Source organism: Myotis brandtii, unplaced genomic scaffold (genome assembly GCF_000412655.1).
Source record: "Myotis brandtii unplaced genomic scaffold, ASM41265v1 scaffold136, whole genome shotgun sequence".
Taxonomy (NCBI): Eukaryota; Metazoa; Chordata; class Mammalia; order Chiroptera; family Vespertilionidae; genus Myotis; species Myotis brandtii.
Genome location: NW_005354829.1, coordinates 102,619 through 122,389, shown reverse-complemented (window position 1 = coordinate 122,389; position 19,771 = coordinate 102,619). Strand labels below are relative to the sequence as shown.

Genomic DNA, 19,771 nt, shown 5'->3' with positions numbered 1-19,771 from the left:
GCAGCTGGCAGGGGGGGGGAGGGGCCATGAGCCAATGGGGTGGGGGGGCTGACCTGGGGTGGGACCAGGTGGAGGGAGGGGCTTCAGGAGGTTGGCCAGCTGGCTCTGCCCCCTATTGGGGTAGGGGAGCAATTGGGGGCAGGGCCGGCTGGGGGGAGGGGCTGCAGAGGGTTGGCCGGCCACCCTGCCCTCAATTGAGGTGGGAGAGGCTGATCAGGGGTGGGGCTGGCTGGGGGGAGTGGCCGCAGGAGGTTGGCTGGCCGGCCCTACCCCCAGTCAGGCTGGTTCGCTGGCCACAGTGGGCGTCATAGCGGCCGGTCGTTATGGAGTTCTGGTCGCTGGTTTTTTATATATATAGATGGTGATCTCTGATAAGTGATCATTATTATCATAATTGCTTGGGGGAGCCACAAACCGTGCCCATATAAGACAGCAAACTTAATAAATATCTATGTTCTGACTGCTTCACTGAAGGGCTGTTCCCATCTCTCTCTCTCTCTTCTGGGGCCTTCCTAATCCCTCAGATACAAAAATATTGAAATTAGACCAATTAATAGCCTTACAATGACCTCTAAGTATTCAAGCGAAGAGTCACAAATCTCTCACTTTAAATCAAAAACTAGAAATTATTAAGCTTAGTGAGGAAGGCAGGTCAAAAATGAGATAGGCTGAAAGCTAGGCCTCTTGTGCCAAACAGGTAGCCAAGTTGTTAACGCAAAGGGGAAGTTCTTGAAGGAAATTAAAAGTGCTACCTCAGTGAACATATGGCTGATAAGAAAGTGGAACAGCTTTTATTGCTGATATGGAGAAAGTTTTAGTGGTTTGGATAGAAGATCAAAGGAGCCATAAGTTCCCTTAAGCCAAGTCCTTATCCAGAGGAAGGCCTTGACTCTCTTCAATTCTACGAAGGCTGAAATCAGAGAGGAAATGGCAGAAGGAAAGTTTGAAGCTAGTAGAGGTTGGTTCATGAGGTTTAAGGAAAGTAGGCATCTCCACAAAATAAAGGTTCAAGGTAAAAAAGCAAGTGCTGATGTAGAAGCTGCAGTAAGTTATCCAGAAGGTCTAGCTAAGATAATGAAAGTGGCAACACTGAACAACAGATTTTCAATGTAGACAGAACAGCCTTCTGCTGGAAGAAGATGCCACCTATGACTGTCATAACTAGCGAGGAGAAGCTAATGTCTGGCTTCAAAGTTTCAAAGGGCAGGCTGACTCTCTTGTTAGGCATTAATGCAGCTCCTGACTTTAATTTAAAGCCAACACTCATTTACTATTATGAAACTCTTAGGGCCTTTAAAAATTAAGCTAAATCCACTCTTCCTGCTCTTTATATGTGAAACAACAGTATATCTGTTTACATCATGTTTTACTGAATATTATAAGCTCACTGTTGAGACCTATTGCTCAGAAAAAAAGATTCCTTTCAAAATATAACTGCTCATTGACAATGCACCTGATCACACAAGAGCTCTGAGGGAGATGTACAAAGAAATTAGTGTTGGCCCTGGCCAGGCAACTCAGTTGGTTAGAGCGTCATCGCAATGTGCCAAGGTTGTGGGTTCAATCCACAATCAGGGCACATACAAGATTCAACCAACTATGCATAAATAAGTGGAACAACAAATTAACGTTTCTCTCTCTCTCTCTCTCTCTCTCTCTCTCTCTCTCTCCTCTCTCTCTCTCTCTCTCCTTTCTCCCACTTCCTCTCTCTAAAAAAAATACAAGAGGGAGATACTAATGCTGTTTTTATGCCTGCTAACACGACATCCATTCTTCAGCCCATGGAGGAGTACTTTCGACTTTCAAGTCTTATTTACAAAATACAGTTCCTATAGCTGTCAGAGATAGTGATGGATCTGCCCAAAGTAAATTGAAAACCTTTTGGAGAGGCTTCACCATTCTCAATGCCATTAAGAACATTCACGATTCATGGGAAGAGGTCAAAATATCAACATTAACAGCAGTTGGGAAGAAACTGATTCCAACCCTCACGGATGACTTTGAGGGATTCAAGACTTCAGCAGAGGAAATAACTGCAGATGTGGTGGAAATAGCAAGAGAACTAGAATTAGAAGCGGAGCCTAAAGGCGGGACTGAATTGCTGCAACCTCACGATGAAACCTAAATGGATAAGGAATTGCTTCCTGTGGGTGAGCAAAGAAAGTGGTTTCTTGAGATGGAATCCACTCCTGGTGAAGATGCTATAAAGTCTGTTGAAATGACAACGAAGGATTTAGAATATTACATAAGCTTAGTTGATGAAGCAATGGCAGGGTTTGAGAGCACTGACTCCAATGCTGAAAGTTCTCCTGTGGGTAATATGCTGTCAAACAGCATGGCATGCTACATAGAAATCGTTTGTGAAAGGAGGACACAATCAATGCAGCAAACGTAACCGTTGCTTTCTTTTAAGAAATGCCACAGCCACCCCAGCCTTCAGCAACCGTCACCCTGATCAGTCAGCAGCCCTTGACAGCAAAAAGATCATGACTCACTGAAGGCTCAAATGATGGTTAACATTTTTTAGCAACAGGGTATTCTAAAATTAAGGTATATACATTGTTTTTAAAAATATAATCTTATCGCACACTTAACAGACTACAGTATAGTATAAACATAACTTTTCTATGCACTGGGAAACCAAAAACTTTGTGACTCACTTTACTGCTATATTCTCTTTACTGAAGTGTCTGGAACCAAACCTGCCATATCTCTGAGGTATGCCTGTATCATCTTACTACTAAATAGAGATGATTTTTAGTTTGCAATCGCTAAGAATGCTATTTAAGGTACGCCAGTTGCAGGCTACTTATGGAAAATGTAGGAAGCCAAGTGGAATATGTTTCATTTGGGACAAAATTACTACATCATTGAAAAAAGTCTAAATGGAAGAAATATTAGTCAATATTGTTTGAATTGCTGAAGCAAAAAAATTAAGATTTTCTTTTGGGTAAATCCTTTCATATTTAATTTAGAAGAGTAGCAGTGACTATATACACAAAATTTAAGACATAATTTCTGGGTTCACAGATTAAAACATTTTCTTTCTATACAGTACTGGTACATATTTCAAGTTCAGAAAGGATTCTAAATGGATTGAGTAAAAATTCATTCCACTGTTTATCACTTTCTCCTGTCCTCAGCTTCACAATATAACTTCAAGTGTACAATTTGCTTCTTAAGCTGAAAGGCACATTTGTTTCTCTCCAGCATATCTACATTCTCTTTATGATGTATTGACAATTGATTTTAATTGAACATAAAGCATTTATTCTTCATTCAGTCAATAAATGTCTATCTCTTATTTATTATTTGCAAGGTGCTGTAGTAGAGATTACAAAGGAGAGAGAAATTAACCAGACAAAAGTTTTATTTTCAAGAAGTCTACAGTGTAGTAGAAGACATGGAAAATATATATTGGCTAAATACCTAGTTAAGACACCATTTTTCTATTCTTTTTTTGCCAAATTGTTAAACATGTTAAAAGCAATTTTTTTAAAAAAAAATCTTTCCCACTTCATTCCAACTACTTTCTAATATATGCCATAAATCACATCATAGAATTTTCAAGTTATCTACACATCTGGCTTAGAAAAGATGGTATTGGAATTGAAAACAATCACAATTTTATGTTAAAAACTTCTAGAGAGAAAGGGAGAGAATGTAACATTTGAACACAAGCCCTTATTAGTCACTGACCTGGAATTTCAGTAATAGAGACTTGAGAAAAGTCACAAGTGACGTCAGGTAAAAGAAAACGCTGAGGATCACCAATCTCATACACTAGCTGCTCAGCCACTGTACCAAAGGAGACCAATCCCCCGGTGCCAGGAGGCTTGGAGAGGATGAACTGTCCATCAGGAAAACATTCCAGTACGGGAAATCCTATATTGTGCCTGGGTGAAAATCAGGGGACACTGTGGTTCACAACAGCCAGGAAGAAAACCTCAGGAAAAGATATTACCTTATACCAAACAATACTTTTGATGAGTAACAATAACCCAAAGCTGTGCATTTTACATATTATATATTACCTTTTAAAATGACGGCTTATTCATGTGTGATAAGTACTGAATATGGGTGATGTCTGGGAGCCAAACAGAAAGAAATCACATTGAGAGGAATGGAAGAATATTCAGTATAAAAATTCAGAGAACTGTTTTCAGAAGGTTTGGAAATGGTCTCTAGCTCCTCTTGATGGGAAGTGATGAGAACCCCTATGAGACTGCAGGAGCTGTGACATCTAGAGGGCTGCACATCATTAGATTTCTGCCCCATCAAATTTCTCTGGTCCCTAATAAGTCTCAGAGTGAGCACGGCTTACTCCATTAGTGATCAGCTGGGTTCTCCCTCCCTCCCTTAATTATAAAGCCAAAATGGTGAAATCTGGGCCTTGGTTCTCAAAGAACCATCCTATATAATAAAAGGGTTATATGCAAATTGACCCTAAAGGCGGAACGACCAGTCACTATGATGTGCACTCACCACCAGGGGGCAGAGGCTCAACACAGAAGCTGCCCCCTGGTGGTCAGTGTGCTTCCACAGGGAGCCAGAAGCTGGCTCATGGCTGGCCAGCACAGCGGTGGTGGCGGGAGCCTCTCCTGCCTCCGTGGCAGCGCTAAGGATGTCTGACTAATGGCTTAGGACATCCCCCAAGGGCTCCTGGGCTGCCAGAGGGATGTCTGACTGACTTAGGCCTGATCCTCCAGGGAGCAGGCCGAAGCCTTCAGTCAGACATCCCCTGAGGGGTCCCAGAGTGCGAGAGGGCGCAGGCCGGGGTGAGGGACCCCCTTCCCCACCCTGAGTGCATTAATTTTCATGCACCGGGCCTCTAGTTTATTTATAAAGTTGATCTTCTGTTAACTAAGAAGCATAAAGATAAACAAAAAGGGGGATTAAGGGTAATTTAGAGAATGTACAGTTATAGCTTATGACCCTAGTTTGCTTCTGAAATGGTCATTTAGTAATGTTAAAAATTAAACATGACCTTTAAAAAAAATTCCTCACTGATTTTTAGAGGGGGAGGGGGAAGGGGAGGAGGAGGGGGAGGGGGAAGAAATAGTGCAAAACGATAAAATAAAAATGAACACTTTATTAAAAACTTGATTAAAAACTTACTACATATCACTCATAATAAGGCAATGACAATGGATATTACCAGCACCCTAATTCTGCAGATGGATGAATTGAAGCACATAAAGGCTGAGTAACTTGTCCCATCTCATGGAGTAGGAAGTAGTAGAACCAGGACTCCAAGCAATGTCTCTAGAGATTATGCTCCTTGATTGTTATTCTGGGCTAAGAGATGCAGCTGATAATTGTAGGAATGCAAAGATCCATGCCCTTAAAGAGTTTACAACCTAGTAGAACAGATAAGGCCAATATGATGAAATCTAGGATCTCAGGTTTCCGACAGGTCAATAATCTGTTTCACAGTTGAAAAGCTGTTGCACTGGAAGCAAGAGGCATGGAACCAATTAGAAGACTACTAGAGGCCCAGTGCACAGGGTGGGGGGCGGGGGGGCTCCCTCAGCCTGGCCTGTGCCCTCTCTCAGTCTGGGACCCCTCAGGGGATGTCTGCCTGCCGGCAGGCAAGCAGCAAGCCCCGCTTGTGGCTGAGTGGCACTCCCCCTGTGGGAGCACACTGACCACCAGGGTGCATCTCCCACATTGAGCGTCTGCCCACTGGTGGTCAGTGCATGTCATAGTGATCAGTTGTTCTGCCGTTCGGTCTATTTGCATATTACCCTTTTATTATATAGGATAAGATAGTCTTCAGAATCTAGATAAGAAACCTACAAATGCGGATAAATATGAAAGGAAGTGAAAGATACTATGGATTGAAAATTGACCTTATTGAAAATTGATGAGATAAAGGGAGTCTATGGAAGAGAAAAAAAAGATCACCAAAGACTAGGTCAGTGGGAGACTGACCATATCACTCTCAAAATGTACAAGTCTTGCCTGGCTGGTGTGTCTCAGTGGTGGAATGTCAAACTATGAACCAGGAGGTCACAGTTCAATTCCCAGTCTGGGCACATTCCTGGGTTGCAGGCTTGATTTCACAATGGGGATGTGCAGGAGGTGGCCAATCAATGATTCTCTCCCATCATTGATGTTTCTAGCTCTCTCTTCCTCTCCCCTCCTCTCTGAAATCAATAAAAATATATTTTTTAAAAAATAGAAGTCTTCAATACAGGCTGATGAGTTTAAGGTAAGAATAAAATTATAAACAAAAGCAAATCTATTCATATATTCCTAGTAGAGTTGTGTGCAGGGTAGGAGATATAAATCTGGAAGTCATCTGCTCCCATGCCAGTGTCAACACTGCAAAAGCAGATGAGTATTCTGAGGGAGAGAATCCAGACCTGTAAGAGCAAAGGGCTGAGGACACATTTCCCATTGGTTTCATAAGTCTCATGTTTTATTGCTTCCTATTAATCTGATACCATATGAAGCCTAGAAAGAGGAGAAGGAAGAATTAGAAGAGTGAGCAGCACCTGCCTGGCTCTAGACAAAGTTAAGAGGAAGAGTGGGCAACAAGACTTGAAAGAGATTGCCACTGACTAGACTGACAGGGGTCTGCAAAGTAATCTATAGATTTTTAATTTACACTAGAGGCAAAGGCCTAGGCACTGTAAGCTTCTTATTAGTAAGTTGGCTCATGTTGTAGGAGCTTCTTAGAGCTGAGATCAAGAGACTTCTAACAACACAGCCCTAGATGGAATAGGATGATAGAAAAAGTAATTTACCAGCATGTTCTGAAATTTCAAGGTTCCAGTATATTTAGTGTATTTAATCCTAAGAAGCGAGACTCTATTTCTATTTTAGGTACTGTATTCGTTTCCTAGGGCCAACAAGCAGGGTGAAGCTCTCTTGACGGCTCTAGGGGAGAATCCTTCCTTGTCCTTTTCCTAGCTTCAGGCGTTCCTTGGTTTGTGGATGCATCACCCAATTCTTTCTTCACAGGATCTTTACATTGTTTTCCCTCTGTATGTGTCTTCCACTAGCTCCAAATTTCTTTTTATAAGAACAAAAGTCCTTTTGGATTAGGGCCCACCCCACTGATCTCATTTTGACTTGATTACCACTGTAAAGACCCTATTTCCAAATGAGGGCACATACTAAGGTACTGGGGGCTAGAACTGGAACATATCTTTGGGGAGTATAATTCAACCCCAAATAGGTACATAGCTCAGCCTAATAATAAACTAGAGGCCATAATAAAATATCATATGTTATTTTAGGGAAGTATGATTATTAACATGCCAAAAAGAATTCTCCTGAAACTTAGCTCTGTATCCTAATAAGGTAATGATGGCTAGGGTATAAAGTTTGTCTGTGTTTCACAATACCAGTAAAATGTAATATACAATACAAATAAAAACAATTCAAGTTTTAAAATAGCAATAATTATAATTTCATAAACAGAAAATCCTATATAATAAAAGACTAATATGTAAATTGACTGAACGGAGGAACAGCCAGTTGCTATGATGCACACTGACCACCAGGGGGCAGACGCTCAGTGCAGGAGCTGCCCCCTGGTGGTCAGTGTGCTCCCACAAGGGGAGCACAGCTCAGTCAGAAGCCAGGCTCACGGCTGGTGAGCGCAGCAGCGGTGGCGGGAGCCACTAAGGACCCCTTGGGGGATGTCCACTGAAGGGTCCTGGACTGCGAGAGGGTGCAGGCCAGGCTGAGGGACCCCCCTCCCTCCAGTGCACGAATGTCGTGCACTGGGCCTCTAGTAAAATTTATAAATGTAGATGTTATGTGCCATGCTATAACATATGTATATACAAAATAGAGCTCCCTACCAGTCTGGTACCAAATGCCAATCTGTGAATATTCCACCAGTACTCTGAGCACCACATTCAATGAGATGGCCTGCAAGGCTACAAAGCAAACAAAAAATAGCATTAATATGGTGAGCAAAATTTTCAATGCCTTCTCAGATACAAAATAATGCTATAAATAAAATTTTATATTTGAAGGTATTGTCATAAAAGTGAGAAAAACCTTGGCCATTTTGCTTTTGTTTGTTTTAATAAAGTAGGGTAATGATGCAGAAAGGCTAGTTTGGAATAACAGAAAATGGCCTGGTCTGAGAATCACGAGAACCTAGGCCAAGTGACAGACTGATCAAAATGGGACTAATGCATTACTGATAAGGTTGTGAGAATTAACTGAAATAAAACCACGTGAAAGCATCATGAAAACTGCAAAGTGCTTCAACATGTAAGTTATTACCAGGCTTGAAGTGTGACATTAAATTGTCATTATATTATAGAATAGGGGAGAAAATATGTAAAATATTACCAATCTATTTGATATGTTAATGGACAAAAACTTATCAATATATCTACTATTAAAATTTCCTCTTCAAAAATCTGAAATATCTGAAGCTCTTTATAGAGTTGACAACATGGGAAAATAAAACACTCTGGATTTTAGTTATTTGGCCTGTGTGAACCCAGGCTCCACCACATAAATAGCTCTGTGACTTTGGGCAACTTACATAACCCTAATGTGTGTCAATTCCCTCATCTCTCAAATGGGAATAACAACATCTACCTAATAAGTAAATTGTGAGAATAAAAAATAATTTTGTGAAGTGCCTATTAAATCATATAGTAGGTAGGCACTCAATAATAAACGATGGTTACTTAAAATTTATTCAATCAATGGTTACTTTGTTTCATAAAATTTCTTCAATCTTTGTAAGAGACATCTTTATTCAGCTTTAAAACTCTGTAGTATTAAAGAAATACAATTATGTTCAGTTTAAAATGTATTTAAGGTGACCTACCAGACACACATATCTTAATTTCTGAAAAGCTTAAGTAAATTTTACTGTAATGTAGTTAAAAGAGGAAAATCACTACTAATATTATTAAACTTACCTTCCAGCGGCTAATAAGTCAAAGTCATTGCTTTTCCAACCAAACTATGAGGGGAAAAAAGACACCCACAAAAATTAATTATTTTATTTATAATTCACCTTTTCGATATAGAATCTTTACATAGTATGTGTTTAATCAACTCCCTACTTGATCTAAAGTATAATTCAAGATTACTGCATAGATTCAAATACAAAATTATATGGAGAAACTAACAAAAACCTCTCAGAAAAACAAGAAGTAGAATTTTGCTCTGGATAAGATGCAATAACCTGGATCTAATTTAAACTAATGCCTGGAACCACAAAAAAGCCAAGTAACATATATGAAACCACAGTGTTTAATACATTGGACATCAGGCAACAGAAACTAGTGACCCCTAACTAAGCAAGTTGAAACAAATGAGATGGGCCTGTGATTGAGTTTCCAAGCCCCGTGCTGGGAGGCGGAATTGAAATGGAAGCTGGCAGGTTCCCTGAGTTAAGAAGCTGAGAGTCGAGGGAGACCATGATGACTAGAGTTTGCAGGATAGATTACCACAAAGAGAGAACAGTACAGATAGAGAACTTTAGAGATCTTAACAAGACTCCTTGTTAAGTAGGCAGCCAAGAACTAGAGATAATGATAAATATTGGAAGCCTCTTGAGCAGGGTGCAGGCCAGGCTGAGGGACCCCCCTCCCTCATTTTGAAAAACCCTAACTTAACTCTGGTGCCGTGTCACATATAGAAATTTTTTGATATTTGCAGCCATAGTAAAACAAAGACTTATATTTTTGATATTTATTTATATATTTAAATGCCATTTAACAAAGAAAAATCAACCAAAAAAATGAGTTCGCGTGTCACCTCTGACACGCGTGTCACCTCTGACACGCGTGTCATAGGTTTGCCATCACTGCTCTTGAGTATACATAGGATACAATTTGCTCCAAGTAGTAGCAAAACCAACATTACAAAGAACAGTACTTCCTGAGGGGGAGGAAGAAAAGAGAGGAAGAGCTAGGCCCTAAAGAGATGAACAGATTGGAAAAGGGAGGGAAGGAAGAGTCCACTGGAGGAATAGCTGGGCCCAAAGGTACATGGATTTGAGGACCAATATGAAGGCTTTAGAAGCAGCCTCCCCCGGGAGAGTGCAGACTTAAAACTAGAGAACACAATTTCAAAAAAGCGAAGTTAGACACTGGGTTGGGTCTGAATGGATAAACAGGGAGATCCAAGAAGCCTAAGAGATGGCTCATTCTATCTATATAACACAATTATAATTTTCTCTCCATATGTAGAGAAAGAGCCTCCAGTGCCCTTGAGAGGCTAGATTTGACTTAATATTTTACAACAAAGAACCTCAAGTCCCTAAGGGATTAAATGGAGGCACACCAAGAACTAGGAATTTGACCAGGAAGGGGTTAATACATCTATTTTTAGAAAAATATTACTATTAAAAAATTAGCATAAGCAAAGTAGTCCCCAAACATATAGAAGTGTTCTCTCAAACTCTTAATATTCTAAAGGATCCCAAGGTATTGAATAAAAAGCTGCAGGAGTTATTACACCAACCACACACACACATATATAAACCAGTTTCACATGTTCATTTCTGAATAACTTAGTTAACAACAATAAAATATTCTACTCTACCATATTTTAATGAACATCATTATATAAAATCAAATTTGAAATTCACTGTATGCCTTTTGGTACATTAGACCTCTAATAGGAAAGCAATTTATTAACTTTTGGATTGTTTTTAATATTATGAACTTAACAAATTGGCACCTGAACACACATTGTAATGGCCAAAGAAAATTACATGTGTGTTAGTAAGCAAAACAAAGATGATAAGCTCAAGGTGCCAAGTGTGTTCTCCCCATCAACTTACCTCGTGAATGAGGGGTCCCAGCACGAGAGCACTGTCCACGCAGCGCCCCGTCAGAACGATGTCGGCACCGAGGTCCAGGGCCCTGCTTATGGGTCTTGCTCTTTGGGAAACAGATCATCCCTGTTATTGTTTTTCACCCAGGTCAGATCAAAGCTTTTGATTAAACAACAACAAAAAACACAACTGCTTATCATTTTGTCCAATGACTCAAATATACTTAAAGTAATTCCAGGCATTAAATGATGTGGACAAAAACACTCTCCTAGATACTTCCATTCATATTATTATTTTTAAATCAGTATTTCCTGTGTAGCTGTTTATCAAGTGTTCTGTCAACATTCACCCCTTATACAATGCCGGTTTGTCTGGGCATACATTTCTAGAATGTCAGTTATTTTACTTCATGGAGACTATTTCACAATCTCCTGGTATCCAATTTTGTTGTTGAGAGGTGTGTTATCAGTCTAAGTATTGATGCTTGTGTACTGCCTTTCTCTTTGGATGCTCTTACAATCTTACTTTTCGGTTTTAGACAGTTGCATGGTATTATATCTTTTTGTTTAATCTGCTTGGGTTGACTCTCCTTCTTGGACCTGTGGATAAATATGTCTCATCAACCCTGAATAATTCCCAGCCATTGTCTCTGGACATTGCTTTCCCCCATCCTACATAATAAAAGGCTAATATGCAAATCGACCAAACAGCTGAATGACTGGTTGCTATGACATGCACTGACCACCAGGGGGCAGACGTTCAAGCAGGGGCCGCCCCCGGGTGGTCAGTGTACTCCCACAGGGGGAGCACTGCTCAGCCAGAAGCCCTGAGTCAGGTTCACGGCTGGTGGGAGTCCCTCCCACCTCCATGGCAGCGCTAAGGATGTCCTACTACTGCTTAGGCCTGCTCTCTCTGGAGAGTGTGCCTAAGCCAGCAATAGGACATCTCCTGAGGGCTCCTGGACTGCGAGAGGGCGCAGGCCGGACTGAGAGACCCCCCTACCCAAGTGCATGAATTTCATGCACCAGACCTCTAGTTCTTTATATTCTCTTCTCTCACTCTTAGATAGGACGTTAGACCTTACAATTCTATCCACGTATCTCAAACTTCTATTTCATTTTCTATCTCTTTAACCTGGGCTGATCTCAGTAAATTTTATCAGATCTATTTTTCCAATTCATTAATCTTCTATTAATTGTATCTAATCTGCTGTTTAATTTACCCATTAAAATTTTATTTCAATGACTATATGTTTGATTAATAAAGTTCATTTGGTTTCTATTCAAATCCATCTAGGCCTTCTTTGAAAGCTTTTTCCCTGCTCTGGTTTTTATTCCATCTTCACTTCTTTAAACATCTTTAACATGCTTATAGCATTCTGCATCAAAACATTCCAATTACAAGTGTTATATGTCTCCCAAATAAAAATTCAATATATATATATAAAAAAAAATATTCCAATTTATGAATTCCATGGGCATTTACATTTTTTTGGAATTTCAGACTGTGAACTCCTATTAAGTTTGGTGAGGCTTTATTTGTGGAGCAGCCTCTTTTGAGGGAACATCTGGATTTGCATTTGCTTCTGCCAGATGTGCTGGTGATATTAGCAGCCATAAACTTTTTAACACCCAAGGCTTAAAGTTAAATTCCTCTTTCTGTCCTGCTATTGGTTTAGATAGGTCAAGGGGACACTGTAGCAGCGGCAGTTGTCAAAGAATGTCTGCCTCCTTTACTCAGGCCTATTGTCTGGCCTGGGAGCTGCAAATTATGGTGGTTCTTGAGAAAGTCCTGTGGATATTCCTAAGAGTTTCTGCTGCTACCTGGCACACTGGGAAAAAGGCTTTTGAAATGGCCAACCCTTTGGAGCCACAAGTGTCCATCTATATTCGAAAGGATGGAAGGGAGGGCGGGAGGAATAAGGGACATAAGAGAAAAGACCTTACCCAAGGTACACATTCATGCTTTCAATGGTGTCTGGAAATTTCTTCCCACTCTCCATATCTGTGATAGTGGATCCTTGCAGAGCCTCCTTCTATAAATATTTTACAAAAATACTTTAAACCTTTATTCACAGAGAGCTTACTTGTATTATACAAAAGTAGAGTTACAGTTGTTCATATGAAAAATAATACAATAATTAATAAATAATAGAAGAATAAATTGTGTTTTGTGCACTCACAACTGTAAACCTACTTTTGCCCCATCCTGTATATGCTAAACAATAAGAACATGTAATAGATAAGTAGACTCCTATACATTTCATTATTGGGATGAAGAAAGTAATATATTAAAAAAGTTATTCTGTATATTCTATTTCAGGCATTTTTCATACAGTGTTTCATTTTGTTTTCCAAACAACCCTGACAGGCAGGTGTCACAACCCCTATTTTGTAGACAAAGAACCCAATCAAGAAAGGCTGAGTGAAGCCTGTTGGTGAAGCGTGTGGGCTCTGGCCCCTAGCAAACCACCAGCTTCCCTGTGCTTCTCTGAGTTTCTTCATCTTTAAAGCATGGCACTGATAGTATCAATCCCACAGGATTGGTGTAAATACATATATAATCTTTTCTAGTTCTTACAAAGTGATATGCAGAATTTGAAAGGTCCTATAGCAATTTCTCTCCAGTAAAGAATCATGCTTCCTATCAAGCCAATGTTCAGAATGAAAGTTATCAATGCATGTTCCCCTTAATCATGAAATGATGTATTCAGGGACTCCTAATGCCGACATGTTTTCCCAGGCTAAGCACCAAAGCACGGGAGAGAGCATGGTATAGGGTGGTCTCTACAACCTCCCCCCTCAAAAGAAGGGCTCAGGCTAAAACAGGACAAAGCACCTGAAAATTGTGTGAAGCACCACAGCATCAGCTACACCTACATAGAGATGGTCACTCATAAAAAGAACATGTCATCACCTCCCAGAGGCTCTAAAAGTGGATGACACGTTCTGTTCTCCTGAAGTCCGTCATAGCACGAAGTGACACCAAAGCCAAAGCAACATCACCACCAAAGATTAAAGCTGGGACTGCTCCACCCTTAAGTCCCCAACAGGGATTTGGTGTTTTATATCTATTACAAAACATAGCTATAGCCCTGGTCGGTTTGGCTCAGTGGATGGAACGTTGGCCTGTGGACTGAGGGTCCCAGGTTGAATTCCGGTCAAGGGCATGTACCTTGGTTGCGGGCACATACCCAGTAGCGGGTGTGCAGGAGGCAGCTGGTCCATGTTTCTCTCTCATCGATGTTTCTAACTCTCTATCCCGCTCCCTTCCTCTCTGTAAAAAAATCAATAAAATATATTTTAAAAAATATAGCTATCCTATATAATAAAAGGGTAATATGCAAATTGGCCCTAACAGCAGAACAACTGGGAATGACTGGTCACAATGACACACACTGACCACCAGGGGGCAGATGCTCAATGCAGGAGCTGACCCCTGGTGGTCAGTTCACTCCCACAGGGGGAGCTCTGCTCAGCCACAGGCCAGGCTGATGGCTGCTAGCACAGCGGTGGTGTCAGGAGCCTCTCCCGCCTCCTCAGCAGCGCTAAGGATGTCTGACTGCAGCTTAGGTCTGCTCCCCGCTGGCAAGTGGACATCCCCCGAGGGCTGCCGGGCTGCCAGAGGGATGTCTGATTGCCAGCTTAGGCCCAATCCCCCGGGAAGCTGGCCTAAGCCAGCAGGTAGACATCCCCCAAGGGGTCCCAGACTGCGAGAGGGCACAGGTCGGGCTGAGGGACCCCTCCCACCCGAGTGCACAAATTTTTGTGCACTGGGCCTTTAGTAATATATAACATAACATATGCATACATGTGAAAGTGTGTGACTTATTATGATAAGTACATATTTTCGTTGTGTTCAGTTACTATTTCAACAGGAGTAGGCAGGGTTTTGGCTATGAAAGGTCAAACTCTGATATTCCTAGGCAGGGACCTGTTTCACAGTATTACTGTTTCCATATTAGTTCTCTACAAACAAATGAAAATCTGTCCAGGGTTAGATTCCTTTCCATAAAGGGAAAATGGCGACAGTTTAATTCTCTTGGATAAGATTTTAAGAATTTGTCATTACATTGGGATCATTAAAGCAGAAGTCTGACACATGCTAACGTAACATCATATTTAAAGTAAATCAGTGGCCCTCGCTGGTTTGGCTCAGTGTATAGAGCAGTGATGGCGAACCTTTTGAGCTCGGCGTGTCAGCATTTTGAAAAACCCTAACTTAACTCTGGTGCCGTGTCACATATAGAAATTTTTTGATATTTGCAACCATAGTAAAACAAAGACTTATATTTTTGATATTTATTTTATATATTTAAATGCCATTTAACAAAGAAAAATCAACCAAAAAAAATGAGTTCGTGTGTCACCTCTGACACGTGTGCCATAGGTTCGCCATCACTGATATAGAGCGTCAGTCTGTGGACCAAGGGGTCCCAGGTTCGATTCCAGTCAAGGGCACATGCCTGGGTTGTGGGTTCGATCCTCAGTAGGGGACATGTAGGAGGCAGCCAATCAATGATTCTCTCTTATCATTGATGTTTCTACTAGTATCTCTCCTCTCTCCCTTCCTCTCTGAAATCAATAAAACAAAAAATAAAGTAAATCAGTGGACAGTTATGGCAGCAAATTCACTCACAGTAGTTAGAAGGAGGATTCAGATGAATTTAAAATATACTATTTACACAGAAATAGGACAGCTCTGCAAGGTCACAGCAGTTTTCACAAATCAGGAATCTAAACCTGCACAGAGAGGACATTTAGCAGGCCTATATGAGCAAGCCAAAGGCTCTACCAAGATAAAGCTAATTAGCAGATCTGTTCTGTTTACTCTCAAACAAATGAGTCCATTGATTTTTGTGTGTTCCTGACAGCTAGCACAAGTATCCAAGAGCCCACAGAAATTGCTTGCATTTCACAAGTGGGATTTTACAGCCTTTGAATTTCACAGGGAGCTGAGCTCAGCCTAAGAAAACAGCACCAAGGAAAAGCTTGAAACATCTAGCTTTTCAAATTGAAGTGTTAATAAAAAACTGTATAATTTCCTTTCCTTTCCTGTTGTGACACAGAATGTTTCACCTGCAGCAAAATCCATCAGCTGGAACCCAAATAATGTTAAGATTAGAAAGGTAAGTAATCACTTGTGTTAAAAAAAACTTCATGTTTGTAAGAAGCACAATTTCAACTTACACTTCCATGTTCAAAGGAGGGTCCAAAGTTATTCTAAACATTGTCTTCAGTGAGTCAATAAATCTTTCATAGCAGGCACATAAGTGGTTTATAAACATTAATGGATAATCTAGACCAGAATTTCTAGACTAAAGTGACACAGATTAGAGAGAGATTTCTAGAGCTCAGCCTGAAGAGCTATACCCAAATCCAATAATTAGATCAAGGTAAACGATCCTAATTGTTCATCACATGATAGATGGCTTCTTGTTAGGAGTGTATCACATAAATGTCAATAACCTCTCCCAGGATGTCATCTCCAGTGACCACTGCTATTTTCAAATCAACACCAGCCTTCCTGGCCATCTTGTCCAGGGCAGCAGCACACATGAGAGGGTTGGTACCCCCAGCATTGCTGACCACACGCACGCCTGCCAGAAGAGAAACACATGGCAATCACTCCGATGCAAGTTCAATTAGCAGTTTTCATTCAAAGAACTGCTTTCTCTGCCCAATGTTTTGTTTGTTTTTACGTTTTAGAGGCAAATATACCAAAGGCAATGGCATCCCTATATAATGTTTAAGTGGCTGAAGCCACTTCCGGTGTTTACGCTCATCAGATGCATGGCTGGTAACTGATGTGAAGGGAGATGTAACTCTTGGGTCCTCATAAAAATATCTGTGGGCTATTAAAGAAATAACTAGTTCTGATTTTTAAAATTCTCCATATTTTCTAAGTAATCCTCTAGAGCAGAGGTTCTCAACCTATGGGTCGCGACCCCTTTGGCGGTCGAACGACCCTTTCATAGGGGTCGCCTAAGACCATCCTGCATATCAGATATTTACATTACGATTCATAACAGTAGCAACATTACAGTTATGAAGTAGCAACGAAAATAATTTTATGTTTGGGTCACAATATGAGGAACTGTATTTAAAGGGCCAGAAGGTTGAGAACCACTGCTCTAGAGGCAATTGATCCACTCAATTCCATTATGAAAACTCTAATCTTTAATTTGATGTCTGACAGCTATTTGGAATACTACAAAGTGGCTAAAGAGAGAGAGTCAACATTCCAGAATTCTAAGGTAGAGAGGACTTGAGTGGTCACCTACTCCAGGTGTTCTCATCTTTTAAAGATTCATTATCCTTTGAGGATTCTCATAAAAACTATGGATTCTCTCCTTAAGGGAAAAAGCTTCTTTTGCTTATAATTTCAGGGGCATGTCAGATTCCCTGACGCCTAGCCTTGGATACCAGATTAAGAAACATTGACCAAATCCAACTATCTCGTTTACAGATGAAGAAGCCAAGGTGCAGGGAAGCTAAGTGACGCGTCCAAGGTTGTGCAGCTTGTTAGGGACAGAGGCAGGATGAAAACCCTGGGTGTCCCACTCCCCATCTGTCATCTGTGGTGTCAGATTCTATATGGACTGTGTGGGTGGTTAATGGCCAAATGGTCATCACACAAAATCTGCAAAGGGCTCTGAATGTTTTGCTGAACCACTCCTATTAACTGGCCAAAGAGTGATTATTAAGTATAAACTATTAGAATTTATACCCTTTCTAACTAAATACGATTTTTTTTATCTGTTTTCACTCTCTTCAACCTATTCAGGTACATTTGAATCTACCTCCATCCTCCTCCCCACCTCCCTCCACCCCACTAACACTTTCCTAAAACTCCCTCCTTTTTGAGTTCTGGTGACTGCACTATCAGGTTCTTCCCTGTCTCTTCCACAGTTCACCGCTTCCTTACCCCGCCCCCCCCACATTTTATATCTCGTTCTTTGACTCCACCATCCCTTCTCTTTCAAGGGTTCCCTAAAGCTCAACCCTACTTTTCTTTATATCCATTCCCACCTCTCCCTCCTTAAGAAATCCTTCCCAATAATGGATTCAACTAGTACTTTTATTGATTAAAACTCCCTCCCTCAAACCTATTTCTATTTCCACCCTCTCATCCAAGTGGTAGTATCTTCAACCTTGTTTGTACTGTGATGTCTAACTCTATATTTAGCGTATAGCAAGAGCAGAAGTAGAGGCCCTTGTGTGTTAACTGACATTCTATGATTCTAAAATGAAAGATAATATACAAATAACAAATTTACTACAAATACTTAAGGTCCATAAAAAGTTTTGGTTAAGTCTGACACCTTGCTTTCTTTGTGCCTTACTTTCAGGATAACTTATTTTTTCAAAAAGGACATATAGCTCCCTCTAGAGGAAAATAATGATATTTTAGAAAACAGAACCTCCTAACATATATTCTGAGATTCACCAACAATAAAACTAAATGGTACACAATAACCACATCAGACTAGCAATTATTAAAAACTCTTCATCTTGCCCTAGCTGGTTTGGCTTAGTGGATAGAGCGTCAGATTACAGTCCAAAGGGTCTCAGGTTCGATTCCAGTCAAGGCACATGCAGGAGGCAACCAATCAATGTGTTTCTCTCACATTGATATTTCTCTATCTTTTCCTCTCTCTTCCACTCTCTCTAAAAATCAGTGGAAAAATATCCTTCAGTGAGGATTCAAAAAAAACACACAACAACTCTTCATCTTAAAGATCTTAAACAACAACATATTGTAAGGGATTTATCCTTCTTAAGCAGAGATACATTTGCAGTACTTAAGAGATACTCAGTAATGTCACTGGAAGTTACCCCAGGACCCAACTGCAAAAGACTTTCTTTGTTAGCCCAATAAATCACAGCACTATGGCAATGAGGTCAGAGTCTCGGATTTGGTTCAAGTATAGTCAGCGGCTTTTATAGATCCCAAGACATCTTCCTAAGATTTGCTCTGAGCCACAGAGACCCAGGGTGAGAGAGTGCGAATCAGTATAATTATAACTCTCCAACTGGAAATCAACCCAAATATGTTGGTGTGTTAACACTGGCTATATTTTTAAACATTCTCTCACCTTATAACAACTGCCTTCTTTCTTCAGAACCACATCAAAGTGGCTCATAAGGCCTTTTTAAATGTTCATTGAGTTAATTATTTATTTTTAATGACTACATCGTATATGTAAATATATATTTATCTATATAAATATAGCTGTATTTCATAAATACATATAAATATCCAATCTAATAAAAGACAAAAGGGTAATTAACCGTACCTCCGCTACACTTCCCATTGGCTAATCAGCAAGATATGCAAATTAACTGCCAACCAAGATGGTGGCCGGCAGCCACGCAGCTGAAGCGAACAGGAGGCTTGCTTGCTCCAGTGAAGGAGGAAGCCAAGTTCCCCGCCTGCCGCGGCCCAGCTCTGAGCTCTGAAAGCATTAGTTCCAAAAGCAACAAAGTTTCAATTACAGAAGCTAAACAAACTCCAGATACCTGCTTTCAGCCAGCTGCGGCCTCAGAGCTGGAGCGAGCAGGACGGCAACAAAGTTTCAATTATAGAAGGTAAATAAATCCCAAAAGAAAAAAAAAGAAAGAAAAAAAGGAGAGGCTGGGAGCTTCAGTTGCCGGCCAGCCTGAAAATGGCCCTCAGCCCCTTACCCAGACTGGCCAGGCACCCCAGTGGGGACCCCCACCTTGAAGGGGGTGTGGCCAGCTGCAAACAGCCATCATCCCCTCATCCAGGCTGGCTAGGCACCCAAGCGGGACCCCCACCCTGATCCGGGACACCATTCAGGGCAAACCAGCCGGCCCCCACCCAAGCACCAGGCCTCTATCCTATATAGTAAAAGGGTAATATGCAAACTGACCCTAACAGCAGAAAGACTGGGAATGACTGGTCACTATGACACACACTGACCACCAGGGGGCAGATGCTCAATGCAGGAGCTGCCCTCTGGTGGTCAGTGCACTC

The 19,771-nt window shown here is 40.9% G+C and overlaps 1 protein-coding gene across 1 annotated transcript in view; it reads right to left on the bottom strand.

Moving 5' to 3' along the window:
- LOC102261243 overlaps positions 1-19,771 on the bottom strand; it is an 85,965-nt gene that overhangs the window by 60,367 nt on the left and 5,827 nt on the right. The window contains exons 4-9 of the mRNA XM_005860497.2: positions 16,240-16,370; positions 12,718-12,806; positions 10,778-10,877; positions 8,904-8,947; positions 7,818-7,895; positions 3,700-3,896 (exon numbers count right to left, since the gene is read on the bottom strand). Of these exons, the coding sequence (XP_005860559.1) occupies positions 3,700-3,896; positions 7,818-7,895; positions 8,904-8,947; positions 10,778-10,877; positions 12,718-12,806; positions 16,240-16,370 (639 nt within the window). The remainder of the gene's footprint in view (positions 1-3,699; positions 3,897-7,817; positions 7,896-8,903; positions 8,948-10,777; positions 10,878-12,717; positions 12,807-16,239; positions 16,371-19,771) is intronic.